The sequence below is a fragment of the Pseudopodoces humilis genome, chromosome 19 (genome assembly GCF_049639895.1).
Source record: "Pseudopodoces humilis isolate 2021_Gansu_Grassland_sample_001 chromosome 19, ASM4963989v1, whole genome shotgun sequence".
Taxonomy (NCBI): domain Eukaryota; kingdom Metazoa; phylum Chordata; class Aves; order Passeriformes; family Paridae; genus Pseudopodoces; species Pseudopodoces humilis.
This window is the reverse complement of record NC_142218.1, coordinates 7,700,480-7,718,614: the sequence shown is the minus strand read 5'-3', so window position 1 is coordinate 7,718,614 and position 18,135 is coordinate 7,700,480. Positions and strand designations below refer to the sequence as shown.

General features: G+C 56.0%; 1 protein-coding gene across 6 annotated transcripts; it reads right to left on the bottom strand.

Moving 5' to 3' along the window:
* Positions 1 to 100: 100 nt before the first annotated feature.
* On the bottom strand, positions 101 to 18,076 carry BCL2L1 (BCL2 like 1). Of its 6 annotated transcripts, none has more exons than XM_014254146.2 (3): positions 17,937 to 18,076; positions 16,285 to 16,945; positions 101 to 1,865 (listed from the first exon to the last, which is right to left on the bottom strand). In XM_014254146.2, the coding sequence occupies exons 2-3, from the start codon at positions 16,837 to 16,839 to the stop codon at positions 1,728 to 1,730; spliced, it is 693 nt and encodes a 230-aa protein (XP_014109621.1). In that variant the 5' UTR covers positions 16,840 to 16,945; positions 17,937 to 18,076; the 3' UTR covers positions 101 to 1,727. The 6 variants fall into 6 exon arrangements, with proteins under 6 accessions (XP_014109621.1, XP_014109619.1, XP_014109620.1 ...); XM_014254144.2 differs by having other exon boundaries at positions 16,285 to 16,950; positions 17,937 to 18,067; XM_014254145.2 differs by lacking the exon at positions 17,937 to 18,076 and adding an exon at positions 17,775 to 17,861 and having other exon boundaries at positions 16,285 to 16,950.
* Positions 18,077 to 18,135: the final 59 nt, after the last annotated feature.

Genomic DNA, 18,135 nt, shown 5'->3' with positions numbered 1-18,135 from the left:
ATCCATCCATCCATCCATCCCGCTGATGGAAGCCAACTCCTTTGGGTCCAAAGTTGCTCAAATTCCCAATGATTGCAAAGACCACAGCACCACCAGCAGCTTGAATGACAAATTTATTTGTGGATTCACCTCCACCTGCAAACCGAAGCGTTCAATGGGCTAATGCTAATCCTCGTGCTCCCCATGCGGGATCTGAGTGGGTCCGACATGAGGAGCGCAAGTCCGTGCTCAGTGGCCAAGTGAGCCCCCCTGGAGCTTCCAGTTCTCCCCCCACCTCCTTCCCAGCTTGGCCTCTGCAGGGAGCACGGTCCCACACATAAATACGGACAGACAAGATAACAAAAATAGCATTAATAGTATTCACAAATGAATTAAAAACTACTCGTATATGTACAGCAGAGCGCGGGCAGTATGTACACGGACAAGCTGTGGACAGCTGTGTCTGCCCGCGGTGGGCTCCGAAGGATGAGGGCATTTATTCTGGAAGCTAATTTCAGCTCAAAGGCTGGAGGTTCCCTGCTCCAGCAGCAAAAGGAGCAGCATGGGAATGAGGGAGAGGGAAGCCAGACACCTCAGTCACTGCATGCAGCCGTCACAGCCACGCATGGGGACAGGGATCTGCCTGCACTATGGGACTGGGAACGTGTGGGACAGCAGTGGAGAGGCCAACAGCTCCTATTGTCCCCAAAGAGGCTCCCCAGAGGTGGAGATGGCTCTCAGCCAGTGCCAGCCCTCACTCCCATCTCCCCCGGGCTTGCTTACTCACTCATCCCATGAATCAGCTGCTCCCTGGGCTTTGCCACCCCTGTGAAGGTGCTTCCCCCGACCCTCCCAATCCCCAGCTCTGCATTCCTGGACACCACAGCCCCAGCTCTCTGCAAAGCCCCTTGTGCCAGGGACAAGCACTCTCCCCCTCTCCTGCCTCCTTTCTTTGCCAGCCCAGAGGAGCAGGCTGGGAAGGGATGAGCACTGTCCCGCAGCCATTTACATTTGGAGTGAGGAGGAGGAAGAGGACAAAGAACCCTTCAAACTACGTACAGCCCTGGGCCTGGCACACCATCCTCATCTGGGACAGGCAGCAGCTCCCAGCAACTGATTATGTGGGAAGAAAGGAATTCACACGGAGCTGACCAAGGGCAGAGCTCCTCACTCCTGCTCTCTGCCTCTTCCTCCTGCTCCCCCTGCCACAGGGATGAGCTCTGACTGGAGAAGCAAGGATAGGACAGGGATGCTGCAGGGAAGCTCCATCCCGCTGGCAGCCTGCCTCTTCCTGGTGCCTGAGCGTGCCAGAGACGGGGGCACGGAGCCTGACCCTTGCTCTGGCTGGGGAACTTTATATTAGTGACACATCTACACACACGCACGCACTCACACATGCAAAAATAAGTCTGTTTATTCTCTTCCAAATTATTTGGAGAACCCTGCAGGGCTGGGACACCTTCTAGCCTGTGCCCCCCCCAGCTGCCTGGATCTCTCCAGCACTGGGAGCCGGTGGCTGAAGTGCTGCATTGGCCTCAGCGCCTTTAAAACACAACAGAACAGTAAATAAGACGGGCTACAATAAAAGGAGCTGGCGGCACGAGGGAGAAAACTCCACGGAGCAGGGTGCTCGGCCGGGATGGAGGGGCTGCCCCCCTGTGCCGGTGATGGTGCTCAGGAGCGGAGTGTAGTGGATGTGGCGGTGAAGGCGCAGCCGTCCTGGCTATGGGGGGCTCGGCGGCGGCAGCTCACTTGCGGCTCAGCAGGGATCCCAGCAGAAGCACTCCGGCCACCGTCGCCCCGGTCAGGAGCCATTTGTTGAAGGTCTCCTGGCCTTTTCTCACCTCGGCAGCAGCATCGTTCCCATAGAGGTCCACAAAGCGCTCCTGTGGAAAGAGGAGAGTGGTGAGCAGAGGGGTGCAAGTGGAGCACAGAGGGAAGGGCTGGCAGGAAAGCGGTGGTGGGGACCAGGCAGATGACAGATGCCTTGTGCTTCCTCACTCTGAATCATGCACACAGGGCAAGGGGAGAAGCACAGTCATGAGAGAAGAGGATGCCAGAAAGGATTTGTGAGGAGAACACCATGTGGGCAGGATAGGGGATGCATCACGTGCTCTTGGCTCTCTAAAATTAGCATCCAAGTGTGATAGAAATCATTGCAGTGGGAACCCACTGGGCTCCATTCCCTGGCCAAAGCCCGTGGAAGCAGCAGCAGGGCTGATGCCTACGGCTGTGGGAGCCCACACCATGCATCCCCCCAATGATTTTGTATCCACAGTGGAGCCTCCCACCTGCCACTCCTACATCCTGGCCCTCGCAGGTTACTCCAAAACACGAACTGGATTTCACGAATCCCTGTGGTGAAGGCAGACATTGGGTCGCCAAGCTACTGCCTTCCCACGGCTTCAAGTGAGCAGGCCAAGCACGAGGCTTGGCCAGGAATGCAGTCACTCCGGCCCGGCTCGTCCAAGCTGGCTGCCTCCAGCCCTTCATCTCCAGCAGCAGCAGGAGCTGGGAGAACCTCAGCCCATCATAAGGAGAGCTGTTGGGGTCCCTGAGCTGCACCCAGCAGGGCAGGAGGGGTCCCTGGGGCAGGCAGCAAGGAAGCACGTGGCCCAGGATCTGTCAGGTTTATCAGGGCTGAGCAGGAGGTGCAGGTCTGGACAAAGAGGAAGCCACAAGCTCCAGGCTCAGGGATCGCCAGCGGCTCAGCGTCAGCAGGGGCTTGATGCTGTCACACCTTGAGCCCATCTTCCCAGCAAGATCTCCTGTTCCCTGATAAGTGAATGCGGTTCCAGTAACCCGGCTGCTCTGGGAAAGCAGAGATAAGCCCGGCTGACGCTGTCACGCTTCGTCATGGCCTCTGCACAGGCAGGGGGAGCATTCCTGTCTGCCAGCACTCTGCCTCCCACACCTGCCCACAGCCTGTGGCCGCAGGACTACAGGGGTTTGGTGCCCAGGTCATGGCTGGCATCCAGGTGCCCCTCTTCCTTGGAACATGGTGCCAAGTCTCCCAGCTTCCACCAAACAGCTCCAGGATGGTCACAGCTTGTGGGCTATCTCCTCACTTTGCTACATACCTATGACCAAGCTCACACAGTTTTTCAAGGCAGGGTGTGCAGCAGACCTGCATGCTTACTCCCAGGGAGTTGGGCTGTGTTCCTCTCCATGGCACAGGGCTACCCACCACAAGGCATTCGTTCTTTGATAAGCTGTGTACCTCAGCACCCACCTCTGCCACCAAAGCTCTTCTCCATCTCCCACCAGACACCTCCCCCAGCTGCCTTCCACACCCCGTGACCATGAGGCGGTACTCAAAGACCCAAGGGCAGAGTGTTGGGACACAGGACTTTGTTAACTCACCCTGGGGAACATCACTGCTGCCACCTCCCTTAGAGTCCTCTTCAGGGATATGACAGTCATTCCTGTGACTCCCACCACCTACACAGAGTGGCAGAAGGCAGCTCGCTTCCCACCATGCCTACCAGCTGGCACAGGATCTGTGGAGGTGTTGTACTGTGTCCTGGCCCCGCAGGAATGGGCAGGATGGAGCTCACAGGCAGGTGCTGTCCAGGGAGAAAGGTGAGGGCTACTGCCTGCTGCCAGTCCACTCACCCAGGGAACAGCGAGTGATGTGCTGCAGGAGAGGGATAGGAGCAGAGCCCACACATACATCCCAGCCACTTGCTCACAGCACCTGAGGCTGCAGAACACTCAGCTGGAGGAAGGCGGCTGCATCCTTGTGATGTGTTCCCCAGAAAATCTGCTCTCCTCAGGGATTCAGTAGGACCTGCCCCACTGAGAGTCCCACACATCTCCACAGATTCCTCCTGACCCACAGCAGGGACATCCCCACTATGCCCAGGAAGGCTGCAGTGGTGGACAGGGCCACACATCTCTCCAGCCTCTCCATGGGGCAGGCACCAGGAGAGGCCCCTCCTGGCAGGGCAGGGAGCCAAGGAGGGCTGGCAGCCGGTTTTCCATGCTGCTTTTTCCATGGCATGTGCTGCTGAGCTTGGGGAAAAGCAGTTCCAAGAAGCCCTTGCTTCCAAGAAAAGGAAGTGTTTGCTGAAGGAGAGATAAATGGCGCCCAGTGAACGCAGAGCTATCGGGTGCTACAGGCGGAGAGGAGCACAGCCAGAGCCTGGCAGGGGCAGGGAGGGGAAGTGAGCCCCTCTCCTTCCCTTGGGAAGGGAGCAGCAGCTGCTGGAGCCACAGCTGGGGCCGTAGAGGACCCGAGACAGATGTCTCCCCTGGGAACCAGATCCCAGGCCAGAGGGAGTGGGAAAACAGGCAGAAGCGTCCTCCCTGCCCATGTTGGGGGCAGGCTGAAGGTTAGGGAAAGGCAGCTTGCTCTGTTCCCACACCATCCTGGCCTCGACTGCTCCACACCTGAAGCCCAGCACTCCTCCCAGGATTGATCCTGACCTCTCTGGCCTGGTGTTTGGATCTCAGGCTTGCCCAGACACGTCCAGATATTTCTGCCTCCCCCAGTCACCTTTATCTGAGAGGAAATATTTGGAATTCCTGAGTTGATCACAAGGACTGTGGTAGCAACAGCACTTCAGTGTCTCAATCTGCGGGCCTCTTCCACCCGAGAGAACAGGCTGTTCCATCAGAACACCCGTCACATCCCCTTCCCCACCCCGGGCTGACTGACATGTCCGAGAGGAGGATGCTCCGGAGCAGGCAATGAGGAAACAGAGATCTTATTCCTATGCAAGATGCAATCCCCTGTCTTTGCCTCTCCTCCCCAGAGCTGGGGAAGGAACCCACATTTTTTGTTGGAGCCTAAAACACCACTTGCTGGAGGAGATGGGGCAGGAGGTGTTTCCCTCCTGCTGCAGATGCTGCTTGCAGGAAGCAGAGAACCTGGAGAGACAGGCTCCACCACTCCCCAGAGCTGGGGCAGGCAGGTTCTGCAGTGCCAAAAGTTCTCTGGACACTCACAGAGCCCCAAACTACAACCCAGCATTGTGGGGAATGCAGCAACCATTTAAACACTGCCCAGTGCCCACACTTTTTGCCCTGTGGCAAAAAGGCAAGAGAAGCAGATCTGACCTAAAGTGCTGTCTCAGGTGGGAGAGCAGACTAAAGAAGCACGACTTCTGGGTGAGACACTACTCACATCCTGACCTGGGAAGGGGAACACCTAAAATTTGAGGCTCTCATTTGTGTGGTTGGTTTCATTCACCAGTGCTGCCCATGCTGTATCCAGTTCAGGGTGAGCAGAGCAGAGCAGGTTCCTCTTTCAAGATAAGCCCCAGCACTTGGGGAAAGAGGATTCGGTGACACTGAGCCATGAGGGCAGGTGAAGGAAGCAGATGTGGGCAATAAACTCCCATCTGGCCTCTGGTAAGGCAGGAGAGTGGAGAGGGGAGGGCTCTGGCAGTTTGGGGTTCAAAGCTTGCCCTGCACAAGGGGGTGAGGGGTGTGGAGGTCACTGAGATACCAGGACAAAGCTCTGAAAGCCAGCAAAGAGCCAGGCTCTACTGGGAGTATTCAGGTGAACTTGGTCAAACTTCAACACGGAGACTTGGACCCCAGCAAGACCTCTGGAGCTTCCCCATGGCTCTGATACCCCCAGCCCCCACCTCAGCATGCATAACAGCCCTTCCAGCCTAAAGATCCTGATGTGTTTTATCAAAAATTAGCTGGTTCCCCAGAACCTCCTGTGAGATAAGTCAGCATTGTTCCCAAATGGATCAACAGAGCTATGGGGAGGTTAAGTGCTTTTCCCAGAGCTGTGTGCAAGCCAGCAGCATGAGCCACAGCGTCTGACTCCCAACCCAGGCATTCTCATCACGAGGCAATGTTTCCCTTGAAAACAAGGCTGTTTCTGTTTTACCTTCACCGTAAGTACAGCTGTGTTCCTGCTCAGAGGTCTAACAGCAACCGGCGGCCGGGAGCAGAGTCATCTGGATGACCAGACATTTGTTAATGAGATGCTGGGAACAGTTTTATGCTGAGCAGCAAGACGAGGAGGGAAAAAGAAAGGCAGCAGCTCAGCACAGACCACAACAAAGCCCTGCATCGACAGCAACCTGCTCCCAGAGCCCCTTTGGGCTGCCAGCTCACCACATGGGGCTGGCATATGTGAACCTGGAGGTGAAGCACAGGGGGGAAAAGGCAGCTGAGAGCTTTAAGAATAAAAGAAAACAAGTATTCCCAAAGGCTGACACTGGGATCCTGTAAACACAGCTCTGTGAGTCCCTTTGTGATATGAATGGGAGAGACATCCTAGAGGTTCTCCCTCTGCCCTGCTCCCCCTGATGCTGTATCCATGTGTGGCCCCCACCACTCCCAGCCCTGAAATGAGGGCAGCAGGCAGAAAGTGTGACTGCAGAGGTCACAGGACTGCCTGCAGTGCTGGACAGTGGAGGTCAAGGTGTGCACCTGACACAGGAGCATGGCAAGGGAACCTGCCACCCAAGGCAGGTCCGACCTTCCCCATAGAAACACAGATCCTAGAATGATTAGAGGGGACCTTAAAGATCATCTAGTTCTAATCCCCCTCCCATAGACAGGCAAAATCTGCAGCTTCACCCCACTGGTCCCCACCAGCAACCCCAGGCAGGCTCAGAATGGGGTGAGGAAGGGGCTTTGGGACACAGAGAGAGGAAGGGGCTCTGGGGACAGCAGCTGCAGGTGCAAATACTCCAGAGACTCAGCTCTAACTGTTATGCAAATGGTGACCTCCAGGGAAGCAGCTGCTGATCTCCATGACAATGGCAGGGAATGCCACCCACCCACCGCCTCTCCTGCCCTTGGAGCTGATGCTGGGGTGTTGTGGACTCTGGGGTGCTGTTACTGCCCAAATCCCAGGGCATTCATTGATATCTGCAACTGGGAAGGAGACAGCCATAAATTCAAAAGACTCAAATAAGAACATCCCCTCTTTCTCTTCTCACTGGGGCTTTGCTGTGGGGCTGCAGCATGGGGGGACCAGCAGGGAGGCTGTCCCTTGGGCCAAAGCCTAAAAGACCTGCGGGGCTCCAGCCTAGCCCAGGCCAGAGCCAGCTCTTTTCTAACCAGAAACAAACCCTCAATAGCACATTCCAGCCCTAATCCTTGCCGCGGCAGCCTTCTGTCAAACTGGTTTCATCACCGGCTCCAGGGAACCTGCAATAACCCCACACCATTCAGCACAATTTCAGCGTTTTCCAAATACATGAAAGAGGCTACGGTGACAGCTGTAACCCCCGTTTCTGCCCCGGGAGACTGCTGTGCACAGCACGAGATGGAGAGCAGGGAATTGCACTCTCCGTTCCAGAAATCTGCTGAAACATTCATGTGTATTAAAGCCAGAGACGATGTGAATGACTAATCCACTTGCATCCATCTTTCATCAGTGTTCCTCCCAGAGCTAACCAGGCTGAGGGCTCTCGAAGGTGCCGCAGCCCTGGCCAGCACCGGGTCCACCCGGCAGGGCAGACGAAGATGGCAGGAGACACGGCTCTGGTACAAAGGCACAGCGAAGAACACATTGCCTGAGCCGGATCCACTCAAGAGATTAGCACCTGCTGGGAATGGGATTGTTTTCCAAAGGGCATTAAGTGGAATAGTCCGAGGAAAGACGGTCTCTCTGATGCTTCTCCCCACCGGACAGATGGTGTCTGAGCCCCGCAGCAGAGCAGCCTTTGTGCGAGGGGCGCGCTCGGGGGGCAGGGAAGGCTCCTGCTTTCATGTCCTGGTTATCTGCCGCCTGCGGGGCCGGGGAGCAGAGGGCCATGGCCAGCTCGCTGTGCCGGAGAGCACCTCAGCAGGACCACCAGCATCCAGGGAACAGAGCTCAATTTTCACCTTGTCATTGCTCTTCCTGGACGTCAGAGCTCCTGTGCAATCGTGCCCTTGTGTAACCGTGGGGAAACCTGTGCCGGGGAGATGTGCCATGCTCACGTGTGCCCGGCTGCTGAGCCACGTTCCCTCCTGCCAGGGGATGAGTGGGCGATGCTGACAGCTCTTTTTGGTCCTCTCCCGCACCGTGAGCCTCACCAAAACCACCCCACAAGGAACACAGGCACTACCAGGGCTCAAGGGAGCCAGGCTGGTGCAGGAATGGTCCCCAGAGGAGATGGATACTGGGGAAGAGCTGCCTGGTTCTCCTGCCTCAGCCACTCGCCCACCAGCATCCTGGAGGAGCGACGGCCAAGCTCTACCACTTCCCACTTCGGCCCTGGCACCTCACGAGGCTGCTATAATTCTTACATGCCACTTGAATGAAAAAGGGGAAAGGGTGGAGGTGCAGGAAGAGGAGGAAGATGTGCTCATTCTGTTTTCACTTCCTGTTAGTTCCATGAAATCTCAAATGATTCAAGCCACAAAGTCCATTTTAGCAAAATCCTTGCTGACTTGAGGGCAGGAAGCACAGTGGGCAGCTGATGCAGCAAATGTGAGAGAGAGCAGTGCAGCATGAGAAGGAGACTTTGTGCTCTGCCCTGGGCTCCTCCATGCATGTTGTTGCATGAAATAATCACTGGCTGGTGCACTGGAAGCTTCTAAATGAGGTCAGTTGCTCTATTAAAAGACATTAGCTCTCCAGCAAGTTTAATACACTGGTGAGCCATACAAGTATAGACATACACTTGCAACACTCGATGATGGCTGATTTACTGGTAGCAACACCTTATTTTCTCTGTATGTAAGTCACATGTCACCCAGGCACTACCCAGAGCCACACACACAGCCAGCACCCACCTCCCAGCCCAATCCCTGAGCCAGCTCACCACAAGTCCCACACAGAGAGTAATGCCACGTACTGCCACCAGACATGCTGGTGGCACAACACTGGTAGTGTCTCCCCAGTATTCCTCAGCCTCAACGGTGGCACAAACCAGAGAGATGGGCAAATGGGACTGGTACTGTTCAGAGAAGCAATGCAGACAGTTGTCCTGCTCCATCTGATCGTGGCACTAGCTGCATTCAAATCAAACCAGCTCCTCTGCAGTCTAGACCTCTTCTCTGAGCTTCACAAAGAGCCCTTCATCCTCCAGTAGAGAAGAAAATCCTTCCATGCCCCTTCAGGAAGCAGCAAGTTCCAGCAGCTCCCTTTGGAGTCCCACCCCGAGAGTCAGGTCACTGCATGGCTCTGCCCATAAGCCCCTTGCACAGTCCTGGCATGAGCAGCCTCAGCTCCTGCTTCAAGCCCTGCCTGCTGCCAGCTTGTCACGTTTTGGAGTATTTGATTTCACTCTTAAGAGCACCTGTCTGGCAACGGTACAGGCAGGGAGAACCTGCCTGCTCTTTGTTCTTGGCCAGGCAGAGCACGGAGCAGGACACCTGCCTCGGTTTCCCTCTGAGCTCAGGTGCAGGGCTGTGAGCCGGGGAACTCTGGGTCCATCCTACATCAGGAACAGGGGCTGAAAGGCTGAGCCCAGCCCTGCTCCCACCCGAGGCTCCTCATCTCCAGGGCTCATCTCCCCAAGCAGGATACTGATGCCAGGAGCTAGCTACTAATTGGATCTACTTAAATCAGCAGCTACGTCTGCAGACACAGCTGAAACACAAGCTTGAGCAGGAAGGAGGATAATGCAATAAATTCAAACAGCTCTCCCCAAGGGAATCGCACAACCCCCTGAAACTTCCCTCTTTGCAGATACAGCCCATTACCCTTCCCTGGGCATGCTGTGCCAGTGCAGAGGCAAGAAGCAGTCGAAAAAGTAACCAGCCCAAAGCCCCCTGAAACACCAAGCTCCCCAAGCTTCCTGCTCCCAGCAGCAGAAGGAAGGCAGACCAGTTACAGCACAACATCCAAACAGTCCCTGTGGCCACGGGAGCCTCTCTGGTTAACGCTCCCAATCCTGCTCCTCCCTCCCTCCCTCCCTCGCTGCCCCGGAGGCAGGCAGCAGCGCTGAGTGCACTGGGTTTCCCATTAAAGAGATCCTGAGAGACAGCACTGGGCTGGTACACGTGAGCACGTGTCCGAGAGAAGACACGGGCGGCTGGAGAGATGCTGGCTGCACGGAGCTGCAGCGGGCGTTCCCGCCTGCAGGCAGTCCTTCCCAGCACTGCTCAGCCCTCCGATTCTTTTTTTGCTAACTAAATTAAACATGAGGATAAAATAAGCAAAATACCTAAAAATAAAAAATAAACCGAGCTTTTCTACAGCACAACTAGGTCACAGCTCCCCAGCATGCGAGTTGTGGCAGCCACGGCTCAGCCCCTTGAGCCTCCCGGGTTCAAAACTGACATCTCTCTTAAAAGGCTGCTCCCGAAACCCACACCTGCTCTCCGGTAAGCCCAGCTGGAGCCATCTGCTAACGGCTCTGCCTCCCAGCAGCCCTTTGCACCCTCGTTCCGCTGGGCTGTTCTGCTGTGGCAGAGTAACTCTTCTCCCCACCTGACCACGATGGGTGCCAGCCCGTGCCCTGAGCCTGCCCTACTGCCCCCTGCAAGAGTGCACTGTGGGAGAAGCTCTCCCACGCCTCTGGAATGCATGTTCCCCAACTTGAGCTCTTGGCATCTCAAGGATGGTTAGGAGCAGGACTTCAGAGAGATCTTGCACCAAGAACCCCTCCGCACGTCCTTCCAGGTGAGGAGCAGGGAGGAGGAAGTTTCCCTGTCCAAGGTCAGGGCAGCAATGCAAGGAGCGCTCTGGCACTGAGGACTCCGCTTCCCTTTCATGCCTTCACTCTGTGCGTTAATCTTTAGTGGCTCAGAACAATAGTGTTTAAGGGCAACATCCCTCCCTTGACGGGAGGGTGGAGGAGAGTGGCTGGTCTCCTGCCACCGAAAGGCAGAGCCACCCACAGTGAATACCTTCGCTCTGAATCAGCAGGTAGGTCAACATCCTGGCTGCTCTGGGGTCCCCAGAGGGGACAGAGTAGCTGCCCCCAGCCCCCTTCTGCTCCCACGGAAGAAGCCACCATTAATCCCTTGCCTCTCGGTTCAGCAGGTCTGCAACACTTCTCCAACTGATATCCATCCCTTCGCTTCCCCCAGCTCCTCCTGGGAATACTCCGGGCTTTACAGCTAGTGGGGAAAGAGCTGCTAGAGAAATACTCCTTGTAATGTCAAGATGGGACTGTGCTTACAGCTGGCAGCTGCTTGGTAAAAGCCAAAGGAAACCAAACCGTCTCAGCTTCAGCAAAGGTCTCAGAGCACCACACCACCATTCAGCTGCACCCAGTGTGTGCTGCAGGCGAGGGGGAACCATGTACACAAACCATACCGGAGCTCCACAGAAATCAGGCACAGCAGCCCAGACACATGCAGAAAGCTCTCTTTCCACTGGGGAAAAAGAGAGCTCCCACCCACCCCTTCTGCTGCGCTGGGACACCCCACTGCTGCTGAAACAGGGAGAGACTGCGGGCAGCGCTCCAGGGACCCGGCTCCAGCATCAGAGAGGAGCAGGATGAGCAGGCGGAATGACATTACTGAGAGCAGCTGTGAACACAGAGCAGCAAGAAACAGTTTGTTAATTATTTCACAGGTCTTTTTTTAAATGACACTCAGCTCTTCGGATTAAAGAGCCTCAGAGTGCTTTACGAATCAGAGTTGCCAGTGGCTCCCCTGGGAGCGAAGGAAACGCTATCCCTTTCGCTCAAAGACCCCGGGGTTAAGTGGGCTGCTCTGAGCCACAGCCAGCCACGGGCAGGAGTTTGGCTTTCCAGGCGCCTGCTGTAATCACAGATCTAAGGAACGTAATCAAACTGCACCACACACCGAGAGGCAGCAAGGAAAACAGGCAGGGCCCCAAAGAAGGAGAACGAGTAAAAGGGGTAAAGAGCAAAGCTCTGAAATCAGCCTCTGCAATGCTCTTGGTCTAGCGGCAGGAATGCTGCTGTGGGCCGGGCAGGAAGCTGCAGTGGAAGTCATTCCAATGGCATTTCCTGGAGAGCACTGCAGAAAAGCCTCCCAGGTCGAAGGCTGGGTGAGGAGCTGCCAGGGATCTGCACGCTGAGCCCAGATCTCCAGCCATCAGAGAGGATACAGCTACCTGGGCTGGTTGCCCCAGGCAGGACAGCCTGAGACAGGACACTGCTGGCAGCTCCCACAGCCAGGGAGGAATAGCCAGGACTGTGAAGGGACATGGGGAATCCCACTGGCAGAAGGACAGTATTTTTTTCACCCCATGCAGGTGATAGCAGTGGGGCCATCGTCTCAGCTGCACAGGATCAAGACTGTAAAATAATAACCGAGGACAAAGCGCAAAGCAATAGTACAGCTGAGCACCACACACCAGGTTGCTCAAAGCCCCATCCAACCTAACCATGAACACATCCAGGGATGGGGCACCCACAGCTTCTCTGGGCAACCTGAGCCAGTGTCTCATAAACCTCACATGGCAGAGAACCTTCCTAATATCCAGTCTAACTCTGCCCTCTGTCAGTGAGGAGGAATTCCCCCTTGTCCTGTCACTCCATGTCCTTGTCCGAAGTCCCCTTCCAACTCTGTTGGAGGCTCTTTAGGCACTGGCAGGGAGCCCTCTCTTCTCCAGGCTGAACAACTCCAATTCTCTCAGCCTGAGATGAAGCCGTAGGATTCATCTTCAAGATCACAAAGCATGGTCTTGGCTATGCTCAGTCATTTCCACTTAGTCAGTTCTGCTGCACATTGACCATCGCATGGAACGAATGGCTGTGATCTCAAACAGGATTAGAAGTCCGGGGGCATCCCCAAAACCCAACTTGTAACACTCAGAAGGGCAGAACTCTGGCACACCACACTTCCAGGAAATGTGGTAGTGGCAGGGACAGCTTGTGCAGGATACCTGGGACACAAGGCACAAGGCCAAAAAAAGCATTTCCAAAGAGCTGAGAATCAAAGTCTAACTCTCAACCTGAAACCATTGAGGAGCCTGAAGCCAGAGCACAGGACAAAATCCCAGCTGTGCGCTGTCATATGACACAGGCTGAGTCATTTCCTACCATTCAGAAAAAAAATTTAAAAGATAAAAATGAGCTTGCTATATTGACATCTTCAAAGGGTTTTCCCCAAAGAGAATCACAAGCTTCTAGTCCACAGGGTGACACAACACATGTCCCAGCACACCAAGTCCTGTGTGGCCAGGGTCAACTGAGAACCCAGGAAGCACTGAACCAGAAGTAGCTCATTCTCCCTCAGCCTAGTACAGTTTGTTTGGATCCACATATCATAGACTGATGCTAAAGATGCTATTTGCTTTCAGTTCTAGCCTGACACAGCCCCTTCAAGTTGGTCCTCACCATATGCCCCACAATCCTCTTGAATTTATATGCACAGATCTAACTCCAAGGTCATCCAGAAAACCCTCCCTCCTTAAAATCCCACTCTGAATGTGGATTTAGGCTTGAAGGAAAGCTGTCATGCACTGGAGGGTCACAGCCAGGCAGGAAATACTGCTCACTTTCCTTTCTCAAACAGATTAAGCACGGTCAGTACATTTCTGCCTGCCAGGCTCTCTCCCGTTCACCCTGCGCTTCCCCCTCCTTCCTTCCTACTCACCAGATTTCTCCCTCCATGACTCCCAATCCCCACTGGCATCACCATTTCAACTTCACAGCTAGTGGGACCTGGTCCTGGTCAAAGCAACTGCCCCAGGAAAGCCTCCTTTTTGGATGTGATGGCTTGCCAAGGCAGCAGCTCTCTTCTGGCTGGTTATTAAAGGTTCCCCTTGGGTTGTTCTTGTTTGTTTGTTTTCCCAGTGCCAGACTGCAGAGCAGAGGGCAAAACAAGGCAGAGAAAGTAAATGTGACAAAGCGCAAAGCAATAGTACATTATGGAGCAAGATTTACTATTTCCCCTTGCCTCAAAACTTGATTTCTCAAGAGAAATGCTACAGCTCAGCACACAGCAGCCTCCAAAGGCACCTGCACCCCATGGCCCTCCTATACTGCATTTGTTCCACTGGTGGGGAATGAAACAGAGCTTCCTACACAATTGGGCTGTGCAGCACTTGTTATGGAGCCATGATCCTTCCCTCTTTCAGAGGGGCTTTCCAGGAAGAGAAGTGCTGCAGTGCTCCAAAATACAAACCACCTGGGCCCTGCCAAGCAGGCCTGCTAGAACTTGCATCTCTCTCACCAGGACCTGCCTGCTGCACCTCTTGGGAGTGCTTTGTTTGAATGGGACAGGCTCAAACAGCTCCAATGCACCAAACAGACTCCCTGTGCAAATACGGTGGCAGGAGAGGGATGGCTCCATCACAGCCAGGGCAGGGTGGCACTCCTCTTGCAGGGAGAGCTGGCAGAAGGCCAGCGGCTTTCTCCCTGCAGCTGGAATCATGCAAGAGCGAAGGAAAGCAAAGCATCCCCATGCACACCCCACACGTGAGGCACTCAGGAGCTCCTATGGCCTCTGTCTCTTGGTATGGAATGGCATGGCTGCCTCCAGAAAGGGACATGATGAAAGCTGAGAGTGGAAGAAAGCTACAGCCAAGATGTCAAATGAGCACTCAGGGTTTGCAACAGGCTGGCAGCAGCAACACTGCCCAGCACTGTTCTTTTGGTGGCTGGTGGTATGGATTCCCCACACTCCAGTCTTCACCACCCTGCCAGGCTTCCATTCAGCTCCCAGCATGGCCCAGGCAACGGCACAACCTGAGCAGGGAAGTCAAAACCCCGGTTCAAGGTTAGAACAAGAAAGCAAGGCGGTCCCCTGAGTGGGAAACGGCTTTTCAAAAGCAGGAGCTGGTAGGCGGGTCAGATAGAGAGGAATCCTGACCCTTCCACAATCTGTTGAACAAATATTTGTTCCAAACAATTAATTTAGAGACAGACACAAAAAAATTGAAGAGCCTGAATCGTGATGGTTGGGGGTGGGGAACAGAGGGAGGAGGTGTTTCATTCCCCACAAGCAGGGACCAGTGATTTTCCACCAGTGATTTAATCTAAATCCCCCAGAGAGTTCATTTACAAAAAATCAGATTGCATTATCGCCTAGGTCTCCAGGATACAGCCCAATCCGTCACTAACAGCAACAGCCACACTAGCTTGGAAACCTCAGTTTGATCACTTAATTCCAAGACTAATCTGTGGCTCTAAAAGCCAAAAGCAGAAGGAGGGGGAAAGAACTCTGCATTTGGCCAGGGCTATCTGCAGGATGAGAGCGCTAATGGGCCACATACTGCCAGATGAAATGGCCAGCAGATCCCGGGTTATTAATCGAAACCAAGCTCCTCTCCTTGCCTGAGCAGCCCCACCCAGGCAGTGGCCCAGGGCGGTCACATTCCTGGAATTCCTTCTCCTTCACCCTCCCTGAATCAGCTCCCTCTCCTTGGGTGCAACAGCTCCCCTTCTTCTCCAGGGTCCCCAGCATTGCTGGTCAGGCACAGGGAGCTGGGGAGAGCCTCTTCTCTGCCAGGAGGGTGCAGAGCACAATGCTGGGCTCAAAGGCTTCTGTCCCCTTCCCAAAATTCTGGGTTCTATGGATGAACTGTGAGCTGAAGGGGCCAAGAGGCCTCAGCTCCCAGCAAGGAGGCAATTCCCCACTGTTTAGATGCCAATGCCTGACAGCACGAACTCTTTCCAGTGGGAACCGGTAAAGGTTACACCAGCAGGGAATCACTAAGATGCAGAAGCCAAATGAAAACTCAGACATCTGTAGGTCATATACCTCCCGCCGGCAGTCCCAGACTGCACCGCACAGCCGGACCCGGCATTTCAAGAATGCTTCCTGAAGAAATGCTTATTCATGTTAATACCTCACCACTGAGAGCTCCCAGGGTTTGCTGCTGGGGCAGCTGGGAGCACTGCTCCCTGCCAAGGGAAAAGCAGCTGCAGGCTTAGCAGCTCCCCAGTACAGAGGTTGCCTCCACCTCGGCCCTGGCTCCCACCATGCCAGCTCAGACAGTACCAGAAGCCCACCCACCCACCAGGATCTGCTGTGGGATTCACTTCACCCTGAGCAAGGCAAGTGCTGTTTCCAGAATGAAGAAGTAGCTGGTACCTCAGCAAATCACCAGCCAGCCCACTACAACACTGCCTTGGAGAGGAGGAAGCTCCACTCCCTGCTGTTAATGACACGGGGAGCATGCCCCAGAGACAGGGCTCTGCTTGAAGAACAAGCTTGGATGACATTAGCTTTCCAAAGGCTCTTGGAAAAACAGGTCTTTTACATAATATCCAGGGAGAAGGAGAAAAAGCAGGGATGGAGAAAGACATATCTGAGTGTATTTGTTTGTGTCAACAAGGTGGGCAGAACCTCTTGGGACAGAGTGTTAAGAGCACAAAGGGCAAGACACCGCTTTATCCTCCCTGCAAGGGGTAGGACAAGCTCTAGCACAAACATTGCAGAGAGCCGTGCTCTGGTTTGACCAGCCCCATTGCCAGCCTGGAACAAGGAAGGGCCTGGGCAGCCACCCCCACCATAGAGAGGTGTTCTTACCCATCCGCCATTCTCCTGGATCCAGGGATCTAAGTGGTCGGTCAAGTAAGTGGTCATCCAAGACACGATGCGTTTCACCAATACCCGCATCTCCTTAACAACGCTCTCCACGCACAAGGCTCCTCCGAAGGAGAAGAAAGCCACGATGCGGCCCCAGTTCACTCCATCGCGGAACAGTTCATTCACTACCTGCTCAAAGCTCTGATACGCTGTGCTGGGAGTGATGTGGAGCTGGGAAGTGAGGTCGCTGAACGCCCGCCGGTACCTCAGCTCAAACTCATCCCCCGCCTCTCTCAGCGCCTGCCTCACGTCAGCTGCTCGACGGATCTCATGGACTTCGAGGCTGCTCTGGTGGACGGTGGCTCCGTTCACTATGTGGCTGGTGGGTGCATGCCAGGACGGGCTCCCATTGAGGACGCCGTCCATCTCGTCCTCCTCCCCTGCAAAGTCAGTCCTGTTCTCATCCTCCTCCTCCAGCTGACTCCAGCTGTATCCTTTCTGTGAGAGCTTGTAGGAAACAAAGTCAATCACTAACTCCCGATTACTGCTGTACATTTTCACACCTGGGACACCCTCAATGAGTCCATGGTCTGGAGCACAAGCCGATCAGCACTTAGCAGGTTCTGATTCCACTCTTCTTCCTTGCAACCGATGGAAACATCTGACCTTAGCACAGAGGAGGAGAGAGGCACCGAAACGGTTAATGCCACAGCTCTTAGATGCACCCGCGCCATTACCACCGATAGCTTATCGTTATACTGAGATCACCCCGCAGCTCTACGCCGAGGCTCAGGGCCACCAGATTGAAGCCGCACGGAGAACCGACCACAACACCCCCTTCCCCAGAAACCAGCCTCGAGCCCCGGGAACCCCCAGGCTCGCTCCGAGCAGACCCCAGATCTCACCGGGTGCGGGCTGCGCCTGGCAGGCCGGCTGCGGGCCGGGGCGGAGGCGGTTCTCGTTCTGCTGGAGCTTCGGGTCGGCCCGGACCGCAACAGCACCGCCTCCGCCTCGCCCCGCCCAGTCCGTTAAAGGGCCCGGCGCCCCCGCCCCCCTCCGCCGGTGTTACCCAACGGCTGCAGCGACGGCAGCGGCCGGGCAGCGCTACCCAAAGATCACGGCAGCCCCGGCGGGGCCCGGTTTGAGGGTAACCACAGCCCCCGCCGCCCCGAAGCCACTCGCTCCCCCGCAGGCGGAGAGGATAAATCGCTGAAAACCGGCGAGAGCCCGCCACCGGGGGTGCTGCCGCACGGCCCTGCGTCCTTACGGGAGCGATTGCAGTCACCGTTTGCGGCGCGCTGCCGCTGAGGCCGGGACGGTGACACGGCGGGCAGCGCCAGGCGGGAGCGCCGCAGGGGGTAGCCGGTCTTCCCGGCCACCGGACTGCCCCGACCACCACCGGACCGCCTCTCCCAGACCCCCGGACCACCTCCCCCAGTCACCGGATCGCCCCCCCCAGGGTCCCCGGACGGCTCCACCGGTCGCCGTACCTGGGGGGCGGGGCCGCGCACGAGGGCCGACACGGCGCCCGCGCGGACGACACGCCAGCCAGTCAGCGGCCAGGAGAGCGCCGAGGGGCGGGGGCCCGGCAGCGCCCTCTCCCTTTGGCTGAGCCGCGCGTCACTCATGGTTTACCCTACCCCGCCCCTCACCTCAGCGCCCGACGCAGGGGCCGCGTCCTTCCCGGCTATGGCGCGCGGGCCCGGCTGGCGGCGACGCCGGAGGTCGCCGGGAGCCCCGCCGGGCCTCGGCCCGCTCAGCAGTCCCGGGACTCCTTCCACATCGCCCGCCGAGCGGCCGGGGGGGTGCGGTGGGGTGGGAGGGGGCAGCAACGGGGCGATGCGCATGCGC

Excerpts from the sequence above, each read along its gene's own strand:
- BCL2L1 (XM_014254146.2), bottom strand. The coding sequence starts at position 16,839 with ATGTACAGCAGTAATCGGGAGTTAGTGATTGACTTTGTTTCCTACAAG. Across the intron at positions 1,866-16,284 it reads TCCAGGAGAATGGCGGATGG|GAGCGCTTTGTGGACCTCTA; the intron begins GTAAGAACACCT and ends CTCTTTCCACAG.